A 13,289-nucleotide genomic window follows, 5' to 3' on the forward strand; every position below is an offset into this window, starting at 1 on the left:
TAGCTCTAAAATGTATCTCCAATTTCCTTTACAACAGAACGTAACTAGTCTTTGGGCTACCTTTCTACTGAAAAATAAAATCGAGTTCATGTACAGATGCAAGGTTCCACTGGGTCCCTTCTATTTTTCAACATAAGATTGATAGCTTTGGCCGCTCTAGTCAAATGCCTCAACCTCACCTTCGAAACTATGCAGAAAGCTGGTAAAATCTACAGCAATCCCAGTGAAAACTCCAACAGCCTCAGCACTTGAACTAAATCCCCTAAGACAAAAACAAATGACGTTTTACAAAAAGCAGGAGGGGGGAGGGAGAAGCGGGTATTAAAAGAAGAAGAAAAAAAAAATCTACCTTCTCATCGCTTCCTCTCCACGTCTCTCTTCCGTAGTCCCTTGCCCAGCCAGACCAGGAAGCCCAACCAGGCTCACAGTCAGCCAATCACAGTGCTCAGACGCTGACTGGGACCCTGGGCATGTTCTCCAAGCAGGCTGTAATGCAGCCTGCTTGGAGAACATGCGAAGTGTGCATGACTGTGGGCCGGCCAAACAATCATGCGCATTTAGGAGGGCGCTACCACTCCTCACCCTGCCCTGCTCTGCGAGAAGAGCAGAACCGTAAAGCTGCCAGAAGCAGGACAAATGAAAACGATATAATGAGAGTTATCATTTTATTTCCTTTTCTTTCACTGCAAAAAAGAAGTGGGGCAACACCCCTCTGCCTTAGCGGAAGAGCCTCCACTGTTTACAAAGCTCTAAAATTCAGCCGTACCTTTCATAAGGCTGCTTACAAACGAAGCTGTGGCATCGCTCCCAAATACAGTAAAAATCCAAGTTGTACACATGCTTTCAGAACTCATCTGCATAGCTGAAGCCAACTCTATAAGCTGCATTTCCTCCACCTCAAAAGACACGACTACATTCATGAACAGACTATGAAAATGGCACTACTTGCATACCACTTTGTCACACTCCAACAGAAGTAAACTCCATCAGCAACACTACTCCTACATGTTAGATAAATAAACTATGTCATCCAGAAACTATACACCAACCATTAGCTACCATAAGAAAAAATAAACATATTCAAAGCCTTACATACGATACAATAATAGCCACATATTCTTAAACACAGAAACTAACTAAATACCTGCAAATTTGAATAGTAAGATGCACAGAAGTCACACTCCTCAAAATATCCAACTTCAGGAAATTATTAACAGAAGGTACATCAGTCTCAGCAACAACCCTCTGGTACTTCCTTCCCGTAACATCAAGAAAATGTCAGACTATCTCACCATAAGGAAACTACTGACAACACTGCTATTCAAACAAAAATATCTAGACCAAGAAAAGAAAAATTGCCTACCTCCAACCTTCACCCACTTTCTGCTGGAAACACACTAACCAACAAAAGCACCACAGAGACTCACCTGCACAAGCACTATACAATCTCACACTAACATGAACACTACATCGACAGACAGTAGCAACCAGGCAGACCCCTCACTACAACAACGTCTAAAAACTGTTGAATTTCTCCTTATCCACAGGCCACAAGTTCTACACGTGCAACTACTCACTGGCACCCACACGGAAACTGCATTCGGAAAATACACAGATAAATACACAGATAAATATACCCTTACCAATACCACTCAGACACCCACATACCCGACCACATGTTTACATGCTCCACGACAAGACTACTGAGAATGTCAATAAGACATCCATACAATGACATCAACAGGCACTGGGTCTGAAAGATACACACTTAAACGGAGACACAGACACACACATGAACATGGAGACTAATGCAGCCCTGTCACAAACATCAACATCTGGATAAAGAGACGGAGGCACTGGGGCAAAGTAACATGGACCCCCAGTCATTAAAATATGAAGATATAGAGGCGTGGCTACGAGCCAAGCGAAATGGCGGCGTAGTGCGGGAGCTCTGAGACCGAAGCGGCTTCCAGTGCATTTATCCGTTTAATCCAGCAGACACATTGCACCTCCGGTGGCCGGACCGGGGTGCCGACGCTGAGGGGTGTGGTCCGAACCTATTCTGGGCCGAATCGAGTGCTGCTGGCTGAAGGTGCGGAGACGGGCCCTGAGACATCCGCCGGACGCCGTCCTGCCGCAGATCGGCAAGCCGACCGGAAGTGCCCTGTGGTCGGGGAGCCCTGCCGGAAGTTGCCGCTGGTCAATTGCGGTCTGAGGCGGCGGCTGTCCTGATCAAGACCGGAGGTGGGTCGGCCTGGGGACATCATTCATTCGCCCGACAACGCTGCGGTGGAGAGCTGCGGCCCCGGCGTATTTAGTGCCCCGGTACCAGGAGATCCGAAATACTGCTGTGCGGGCGGGGCGCGACTGCGGCGCCTGCCCCCACCTCTTCCCGATCACGGGTGCACAGAACGACCTGCGCGACGGCCCCTGGGGTCTGCACTGCCGGGACTGGTGAGGCATTGGAGAGGCCCAGTATTCTTTGCGGAGCCCGGGAATCCTTAAGGGCTTGAGGTGGGCAGTGAGCCTGAGAGTCACTACAGCCTGGGAGGCGGCTAAGGAGCGCTGGCGAGCGCTCAGAGGTGAGCAGCCCGGTGGATGCCTCGCGCAAGTGCCTAACTCAGATCTCCCCTGTGGCGAACCAGTGACTCTGACCGACGGCGCCATTTTACTGCCGCCATTTTGCTACTGCTTCCCCACAGCCTGGCCCGGATTGCATACGGCCACACTCTGCAACAAAAGCGCCGGCACGATTCCGAGCCATAACAGCAACGCTATGACGGGAAGGGGTCCCCGGCACGCTGCGGTGCAATCCAAGCTGGAGAAGTACGCCTTTGAGAAAAACGCTGTAAAACACCCGGAGGGTCGCACATCCACGGATAGGAGTACAGAGGGAGATGGCTCCAAAAAAGTGACGTTGGAAGATCTAATGCAGATGCTCTCCAGTGTACAGACGACGGTGGGGTCTATATCAACGGACGTTGGCCTCCTGAGGGCGGACCTCCACAAGATGACGGAATGTGTGGCGCAGGTGGAAGTAGTCACAAAATCATTGGTGGAAGACACTTCGGAATTACAACTTGCTGCAGAGCGCATGGAGGCGGTCACCAGAAAACTACAGGAACGACTGGACGATCAAGAAGGGCGCTCCAGAAGGAACAACGTCCGGATTTTAGGTATTCCAGAGTCGGAGGGCAAGCAATCCATGGATCTGTATGTGGAGGATTTAATCAGGACGAAGCTGCAACCAAAGGGCCTCTCCCATTTCTTTTCTGTCGAAAGAGCGCACAGAGTCCCCGGGGGAAAGCCCAAGCAAGGGGCGCAACCGCGACCAGTGCTGGCGAGACTTTTTAACTTCCGTGATAGGGATGCCATACTGCAAACAGCCAGGGTCTCTGCACCTGTTAAGATCCTGAACTCCACTCTTGCCTTCTTCCCAGACTACACGGCTGTGGTGGCCCGGCGACGGAAGACTTTCATAGACGTCAAAAAAGCTCTGCGAGCTAAGGAGATACCCTACTCCATGCTTTTCCCGGCACGGCTACGAATCGTGGATAATCATAAGGCGTGGTTCTTCGACACCCCGGAGGCGGCGAGGGAGTGGCTGGATGGTTGGAGGCGAGTGGAAGCACCGCGACGAAATGACAGGGGACAACGTGGCCACCGGCCAGCTACTCCACCAGATCACCGGCCAACCCAGGGTCATAGCCAGGATCTATTTGCAGAATCGGGCCTGGAGGACGGAGAGCGTACGGAAGAGTAGACCCCTGCAATCATAGTCCTTGAGAGACACCTCTTTGGAACATTGTCGATGCAGCCCTTGGCGGACACTCCGTGCTGGACGGAGGAGCTCACTTGGAGCCGCTCGTGAGGTCACGGAGCTACTTACCCCTTGCAAGCAAGTACTTTGGGTTGGGTTGGGACTAAGCACTCTGCTCAGTTGGGGAGGCGGGCGGTTTTGGACCCGTGCAGCAGGGAGGCAGGGAGGGGGGGAAGAGGGGGAATGTTTGACTGTTTTAGTTTTTGCACTATGCGACGATCTATGGCACGTGCTACGCGTTTAGCTAGAGACACTTTCCTTGCAGAGGTGGGATGCAGGACCCATCCCCTATTGCCCAGTACGAAATCACACACACACCTCCATGGCAGTACACGTTACGGTTACACCTGAGCAGAGCGTGCCACATCCCTCTCACACGTCGACCTTCATGGTCCTCACATGGAATGTCAGGGGTTTAGGCGACAAGGTGAAGCGGGGCCTAGTACTGCAATACCTGAAGCGTTGCAACCCGGCAATAGTCCTGTTGCAGGAGACTCACCTTGTGGGCCTGGCCTCGAGAGCGATGGACAGATGGGGGTATAAATTCATAGCGCATGCGGATTTCTCCTCCGGCTCTAGAGGGATGGGAATACTTATTCGGAAGAACTTCCCGATGGTGTGTCAACAGACCAAAATTGATTCCCAGGGCCACTTTGCAGCTGCGACGATACAGTGGGAGGGCCAACTTTTCAATTTTGTATCCGTGTATGTTCCACCGGGCTTACATGCCACGGCACACACGGCCCTAGCGGCCTTTCTGCTGTCGTTACCGACGGCGACGTTGGTGATAGGGGGCGACTTTAACGATGTTGTAGATCACACGATGGACAGACACCCACATACCACAACGGTGCGGGGAGGCGGGCGACTCGCTGGCCTAATTGAAGCCCTTGGCCTCACAGACAGTTGGCGATACAAACATCCCTATGAGAAGCAATACACTTATTACTCAGCAACACATCACTGTCTCTCACGAATAGACTACATCCTAATGTCCGGCGATGGGCTGCACGGCATTGAAGAGGCGGACTTCCGTCCGAGAGGAATCTCGGATCACTCGCCACTGCGGCTCACTTACACGAATCACCGTCCCCATAGAAGCCGCGTCTTTCCCATTCATGCGGGCTACCTGCTAAATGCCCCTTTGATGAAAACCCTGTCAAACGCCGCTACCCACTACTTTCAGGAGAATACTGGCTCCGTGAGCTCCCATAGCACCTTGTGGGAAGCATATAAAACGGTCATACGTGGGCAGGCAATTGCGTCCATTGCTGCCCAGAAACGTACTCAGCATCAAGATCTCGGTGCCCTTGAGGACGCACTTCAGTGTGCGATCTCTGACCAGGAGGCCCACCCTTCTCCGGCGACTGCTCAGGCAGTTCGACTGCGGAACGTTGAGTGGGTGACATACCAAAGGGAGTTGGTGCAGACCAAGATTCGTGCCTCCCGTCATAGGGTCTATGAGTTGGGCGATAGGGCCGGCAAGATGCTGGCCTGGCTCGACAGAAAAGAAAAAGCGGGCAGGGTGATTGCACACCTGACGCCACCAGAGGGACCCTCGATCTCGGACCCTGGTGCCATAGTCGACCTTCTGGCTGATCACTTTGAGGCGATTTACGCCGCCCAGGCACCGTACTCGATTGACGAAGCCTATGAATATATTAAGGATGTGACGATCCCCTGCCTCTCACCTGAGGCAGCATTGGAGCTTGAGGCGGACGTCACTGTGGAGGAGATCCGTGAAGCGACCAGCGCACTGGCTTCAGGCAAGGCTCTGGGCCCCAATGGCCTCCCAATAGAACTGTATAAGCACACTGCCCAGATAACGGCCCCCCATCTTCTCCGAATGTTTACGGACAGTCTAGAAATGGGGGTACTCCCTAGGGATCAACGCCTTGCCACAGTCATTCCGATCCATAAACCTGGTAAGGCACCGGAATCATGCTCCTCCCTACCGCCCCATCTCCTTACTGAACGCGGAACCAAAGATCCTTGCCAAATTATTGGCACAGCGTTTGGCACCACACCTGAACACCCTGGTACACCCGGATCAGTCCGGATTTATGCCGAATCGTAATACCTCATATAATCTACGCCGTCTTCAGGCGGTAATGGCCCGCCGGGAGTCTATACAGGAGCCGGCGGTACTTCTCTCGCTTGACGCCACTATGGCGTTTGATACGGTGGAGTGGCCCTATCTGTTTGCTGTGCTTCATCGCATGGGCTTCGGCCCAAAGTTCTGCGCATGGGTCCGCTTGCTTTACACTAAACCACTAGCCCAGATAGCAGCGAATGGTCATATCTCCAGAGATTTCCCGCTTGGTCATGGGACGAGGCAGGGTTGCCCTTTATCCCCCTTACTGTTTACGCTAATTCTTGAGCCGCTGGCGATCTGGGTCAGGTGGGAGCCATCCATCAAAGGCATCAGATGGTCGCCGACATGGGAGGATCGGATATCTCTCTACGCGGACGATATCCTTTTGTATCTCACCTCCCCCAAAAAATCTATTCTAGAACTGCTGAACGTCTGCGAGAAATTTGGAAGGGTCTCAGGTTATAGAATTAATTGGACTAAATCAGTCTTATACGATCTTGCTGGAACCCCACCACCGCTTCCGGCGGACTGTCCATTACGCTATACTAACGGCCCCTTCAGGTATCTGGGAATCCAAGTTTCTTCCGACCCGGACGAATTTCACGCCCTCAATCTGGGACCCCCTCTGGAGCGGTTCAAAAGGGACGTGAAGGTGTGGCGTTCCCTCCCTCTCACTCTCCTGGGCAAAGCCGCATTGTTCAAAATGATGACGTTGCCTCGCTTTCTGTACCTCCCCGAGAACACACCGTTCCTGGTCTCCCCCCTCCTACTTTAAGAATGTCGCGGCAGCTGTATCTACTTTACTATGGGATGGGAAACCGGCCCGGATCGCGCAATGCAAGCTGGTAAAGGACTGGTATGATGGGGGTATAGCGCTCCCCAATATTGATTTGTACTACTGGGCTGCCCACCTTAAGCAAATTAATTACTGGCTCCACGCCCCGCAAACGGAACCCGCCTTTCTGGCGGATAGGCATGGTATTGAACCCAGGGGACTGTTGAGAAACCTGTATAGTCGTAGAGTCCCATCTGATCTGATAGGCCCGACCCGTCACACAATCCAGCTCTGGTACAGGGCACATAGACACCTTCAATGCGCACACGTAATTACACTAATGACACCCCTGTGGGACTCCCACAGATTAGGGTTCATGGGTAATAGTAAGGGGTTCCAGGCATGGGACTCCATAGGTATATCCGTGGTGGGTGATCTCTGGAGAAAACGTACCATAGTAGACTTCGCTTTTCTACAAACCAAACATGATATGGCCCAATCAGAATATTACAGGTATATGCAAATAAGACACGCGCTTCTCTCAACCATCCCGACCGGAACAACATTACAGGACTCCACCCCTCTAGAGGACAGACTGCTTACGGAACATATGCCCCACAAAGCGACATCCCTCACATATCGGAAACTGGTCAACAACCTCCCTGACATGCTATCCAAGTTGCGCCTTTGTTGGGTGGGAGATATTGGTGACCTTGATGACTCAGAATGGCAGGAGGCACTCTCCTCGACAAAGGAATCGGCGATTCCGTCCAGACTTAAACTGGTCCAGTTCAAAATCGTTCACCGCACATACTATATCAGAACGGTTCTTCATAAAATAGGAAGAGCCTCTCACGAATTTTGCCTCCGTGGCTGCGGGGACAGGGGGACATTTTACCACACGATCTGGGACTGTAGATGTGTAGCCACGTACTGGGCGGCGGTTATGCGGACCATTTCCCAGACCACAAAGGTTTCCCTACTGCCCAACCCACGTCGCTGTCTACTGAACATTTGGGAGGCAGAAGATCTAACCCATCGTCAGCTGGACTGGGCTGTGCTGGGCATGATGGTGGCGAAGCGCAATATAGCCAAACTGTGGGGTTCCAACGTCCTGCCCACGCTGAGAGACTGGTGCAAAGATATGGATGACGCCATGGTAGCCGAAAAGGCGGTGTTTGTTCATCGAGGTTGCCCGGCGAAATGGGGGCAGATCTGGGGGGCATGGAATGCATTTAGGGGGGATATATGTGAGCCACCGCGAGTTGACCTGGATGAGGACCTTTCAGATTGAGGATTGAGCCTGGTCTTTATTTGCTGATGGTTGTGTCACCTAGTGTGCTGCTTTCCGCCCTTTGATGGACGGATATTGAGATATGGGGATGGGTTGGTGGCCACACGGCTGGTTAACGATATACTGCAATGTGTGACTGTCTGTTCTCTCATCTTCAAAGGACTGATTGTGCTGCGCGTGCTTTTACGTTTCATAGACCAGTTTTGTTATTTGGTTATTGTAAACTCATAGACCTAAGCCATATCGTATGCCTGAAAATACTCGATACATGATACACCTAGTTTCTATTCGCCGCCGGACCCCTGGGTTGTCGGCCATGCGGCTGTGTTATCCTATTGACAATGCCTGACCTCTATTTCTGCTGCGGCCGGCCCGAACGGGTTGTAGGCCTTACGCTGTGTCATGCTGGAAGTTTACAATAAAGGTCTTTTAAAAAAAATTTAAAAAAAAATATGAAGATATGAATACATACACAGAAACTGGGACTCAATACATCTTCCTTCACCAAATGGCACTGTTCGTTTTTGCATGACTTAACCAGCACAGAGCTAGAGACTAATCTGGAAGCACACTCAAGTCACGCTTTACATAATACATACATGAACTGAACACCAATGGGGATATGAGGCAATAGAATAACGGGAGAAGGGGGTCATACATATATTGTTATTTAGCATGAAAAGAGATACTATTTTTATACAATTAAGAGCTTAATTAAGGAAAGGGACTTTGAAATATCAGTTTCTTTCCTGCCTACCCCTCTCCAATCGTTTATTGGGAGCATGAAAAGTGCTCCAAGAAGGGTCATTAACCCCTTCACCAATTTGTGCTGTTCATGAACAGAAAAGAAAGCAATACTTCTAACATCCACCCTCTATTTAAATTGGTCTCATCTGCTCTTGTGATACCGGTTAGAGGCACAGACCTTATCCCGGGTGAGAACATTGTGATTTTCCCTTCATATGGGTTAAGAGGGAGGAACATGTACAGTGTTCAGAGCCCAGCACCAAATTAGAAGTTGCTAGAGGTGGGAACCAGCACTAATTTTTTACGGGTCATGGAGAAAGACGTATGAGGGGATAGATGGAATAACGCCAACAAAAAGAGAAAGATGAAATGAAAAAGAACCGCCAAAAATTAAAGAGAAAGGAAATGTAGGGTAGTAACAGTACAACTAGGAGGCTGAGGTAATGGGTTGCCCCAGGGTGGGGTACAAAGAAAATCTTAACAAATTAAGTACTCTCCTAGACCTCAGCACCTACTACCTGCTGGTGGAAGTCAGGCAAGAAAACATCTTTTGCCTTTCTCTTTATGAATGCGTGTAGCATTCCAAATTGGAAGTGAAGGAGCACTGATGTATATGTGTTAAAAAATGTACTAGTGGTATGTAGTTATTTAGGGGACATGAGTTATTGTCTCCTAGCTAATCAGAAGCATATAGAGATATTGGAGAGGACACCTCACCTACTAAAAATCGTGCCATGCTTCATCCTCGGTGCCCTCCCCACACCTAGGTTGGTGGTTACCACCAAGATGAACTCACCGATTTCAGGAGTTCCTAGATATAGTATACTGAATACTGGGCTCCAAATGAACTTTAGTTCCAATCTTTCTACGCATCAATGAAAGGTTGGTAGACAATATCTCACGTCCACTCAAAACCTACGTATCCTTAGTGTATGTTTGTGATTACCAGGGAAGATTGTATGATGTGAGCTTTCTTCTCAGTCTCAATTGTGTGTTTCAAAATGTATATTTCTTCTCATTTCAGGAGATGCTTTTGTTACCATTAAAGGAAGAAACACTTTCATGTGACCATCCTTCAGATATTCAGGGGCAAATATCTCTAATGGTCTTTATTTGGACGTTTGATCCCTTACATTACCAAAAGTTTCTTCTGGGATTTGAAGTCCCTTTCCTCACTTTACCAAAGGTTTCTTCTAGGAAAATGACCAGTAGTCAGCATAGAACTATTAAAAATTTTAAGCAATGCATTTTAATTGAAACTATAGGCTGCATATGGGACTTAGGTTGTACAATTGCCATACTGAGTGCACTTGTCCCAGTGTAACTGCTTGGCCTTGTACGTCACTTCACGCTTTGTGCAGGTAGCGCTAAATTACCCTATTATGACAAGCATCAATCCACCTTCTCTCTCTCTCTCTCTCAGAACACAGCTACCTCTCCAATCACTTGTCGACTGTAGCTTTCTCTTTATCCCGATACAGAACTCCACTGCCTTCCCTCTAGGTTCGTGTTACAGAACTAAAACAAATATACATACACCTGCGTGAGTGGAAGGCTCTAGGGTGGGTGCAATATGCATAAACATTGCACATAGTGTGTCAACAAACATCAGCGATTTCAAATCTTCCAGTACCAAATTACTACTTTAAACAAGTACAGTGAACCTACAAAGGGAAACACAAGTGAATAAATAAAAAAATTCATATGATATGTAGTTCCATTTGAGATTCATTTTAGTAAACTAGCATCCCTCTTTCACTATTAGGGTGTCAATATTTGGATCCAGTACTTATTCACGGATGCCTCACAATTATGAGTGGTTGAGTGTATGTGTTTTAGAATCAGGGAAGCACATGGCTCCTTAGCCCAAGTCCAAGTCTGCCGAAGATGGCTGCCTCCCTGTACTCACCCAGCAGCATCACCACGTGGTTCTCATTCTCCAGCTGCTGCTGTGCAGATTTTTGGTTGTGGCTCTCCAACGCTCGCCGGGATTCCAGCTTTAGAGAGTTATGCTGCACCTGCAAGTCCAGGAGCTGCTTCTTCACTTCTTCATGCTGGTTCTGAGAATGACAGAAACTGGAGGTTAAGGTTAAAGCCCCCTCCCTTTACCCCCCCCAGCAAGAAGAAAACATTGAAACAAGTAGGTTGCCTTCCTTTGATAAGCATGTTGAAACTTCAGGTAATTCAATATGTCAGCCTCTTTATTGAGTAGTCTGCACATATGGAGCATGCATGTTAAACAAACATTACGGAATTAAGAGTTAGAATGGAAAATTATATTATTTATAAGTCCACTTGAGAGACACAGAAATCCGGTTCTTAATAAAAAAGTGTATGAAGTTAATAAAATTTAGCAAAATGACATGCATTACATGTCATGTTGCTTAGTTTTCATTGATCGAAAAACCGCCAAAATCATACAGCTCCCCAAACTCCTAGTTTGTAAGTAAATGAGTGGGGATATTGCAGGTCTTAATGTCCTAACTGTCCACAACTTCCTTGCCAGGCCCAATTTAGGGAGGATCTTTCCAATTCAATTTCCAAATTCTGCTTGCAAAAAAAAAGCGTAAGGTGTGTGCGACTGCTGAATTATCCATGATTCACTAAGGATAAAAGTCTGTGATAGGAGAGTCTCTAATTCACTTATGTGTGTAACTTATGTAGATGTAGTTTTTAGCTTATGTGACATTTGTCTTTGTTCCTAAAGGTTCGTGAGTGGAATGGTAAGCAAAACTACATGCAAGTGTGGCCAAAAGACTCCCAGCTCAGCCTGCAATGGACAAATTCCTAGGCCATATGGAGAACAATCACACAATGGTAGGATCTTTGCACCTACCTAATTCTGTCTCTACCTCATTTATAGCCTCACCTTCTTGGTCCCAACAGCAGCACCCAAGGTCGCTGCATGGTCATAAACCATAAGCCGGTGGTCAACCCACCACAGGATCGAAATATCGACCTTGGAAGGGTGGCCCTATGTAGCCCGGTTTCTTGATGCTGTGGTACCGGTCCATGACCAGTATTAAAGGTATGGGGATCGTACACATGGAAAAAGCAACAATGATACACAGGCGCTTGGCGTTAACTGCATGCGTCTCAGAGACATTCACATTTTGTTTCTGATAACAACCCATCCCATTGCAATTTATTTATGGGAAACGAACAAAAAGTTAACCAAGCTGTCGTGACAAAGCAGCTTGTTGTAGGTGCCCCACCGAGTTAGCAAAAGCACATCAGGATAACATTCTCCATCTGTGCAGCGGAGAACTTTAATCATAGTCGCCGGGCTGCTACAGTGCCTCAGTGCATGGTCAACCGAGGCCCTTATCCTGCATGTAGTCGAGAGAGTCAAGGAATTAGCTCTCCATAGACTTACTTTCTTCTATTTAGACTGTCATCATATTCAAGCGTTTCCCAGCAACCCTAAGTTTGCAGATTGGCATACAATGCTTTAACTGATATTAATAGGTTCTTTTAGCCAACCTAAAAATAAGTAATTTAATTCATAACACTTTTTGCTGGACAGTCTTGGATTTATCTTCAAGTGTTAGTTATTTTGTTACTCTGTATGCTGCGTCGTAACACTCTCTCCCCACCTCAGGCAGGAACTCAGAGTTGTTACACTAGATGAGGCAGGGTTGCTCCAGAAACTTTACCTACCTGATTAAATCCATCACCACTAATGGCTCGTAAATTACGATAGGCCCAGGAAATGAAATTCCAAGTTTTGTATTTTTACAAGATGATTTAGCTGGTGGAAGGAGCCAAAATGTCTGTGGACGGGGGGAAACAAGCACAAAACAGCCAGAAACAAAGACCCCCCCACCGCTCCCCCCCTCATGTTATGCCCCAAAAACTTCCACCCTCCATTATTTTCTTAACCCCACCTATCTACCAAGATCCCCAGTGATGGCACTCGTACTCGAGGTTTGGGACTTGAAAAAGTGCCCAGATACAGAGTGTTAATCTACTGACTTGCTGATTTGAACTCTTTTTAATATTCATAATAGCAAGATGAAGCTATTGCAGAATTAACATTTCACTTCATGCATAGTTTCAACATTTAATACAGGTGATGGTGCATTACTTAGGTGAGTGCATTAAACAACCACAGTAACACGCCATTGTTTTAGGTGTTGGAATACAAAGTAATTTTGGAAAGTTAGTGTGTTGGCTGTCACCCAAGTAGTGAAAGTCTGGGAAATCAGCCAATGTTTTGGAATTTATCTTTTCAAAAGACATGTGCAAAAGTATTCTCCAGTCCAAAGTACTATGTATGATTCTGGATGTGGTCCAATTGTTTGTCATTCAGGAGTGAGGGGCAATACAGGAAGGTGATGAATGATAGGTCAGTCCTTCTGGTGTGAACTGGTCTGAGACCAGAGGTCAAATTTAACAGGTCTCCATTGGTCTGAGATGAAAATACATATTTGTAGATGCATCCAATTGGCGTAATAAAATCAGCCTTGTTGAAATCCAGGTGTGGTAACATTAAAGGCAATCACGTGCAGGTAGGTGTTGTCAAAAGGAGTGGTCTTCAAGCACTTTATAAGGCCAT

The 13,289-nt window shown here is 48.0% G+C and overlaps 1 protein-coding gene across 2 annotated transcripts in view; it reads right to left on the minus strand.

The window, feature by feature from the left end:
• The window catches only part of LOC144754517 (uncharacterized), a 424,858-nt gene that overhangs the window by 289,832 nt on the left and 121,737 nt on the right, over nucleotides 1-13,289 (minus strand). For both annotated transcript variants that reach the window (XM_078642413.1, XM_078642414.1), the window contains one exon: nucleotides 10,641-10,791. In XM_078642413.1, coding sequence (XP_078498539.1) covers nucleotides 10,641-10,791 — 151 coding nt within the window. The remainder of the gene's footprint in view (nucleotides 1-10,640; nucleotides 10,792-13,289) is intronic.

Source organism: Lissotriton helveticus, chromosome 5_1, assembly GCF_964261635.1.
Source record: "Lissotriton helveticus chromosome 5_1, aLisHel1.1, whole genome shotgun sequence".
NCBI lineage: Eukaryota > Metazoa > Chordata > Amphibia > Caudata > Salamandridae > Lissotriton > Lissotriton helveticus.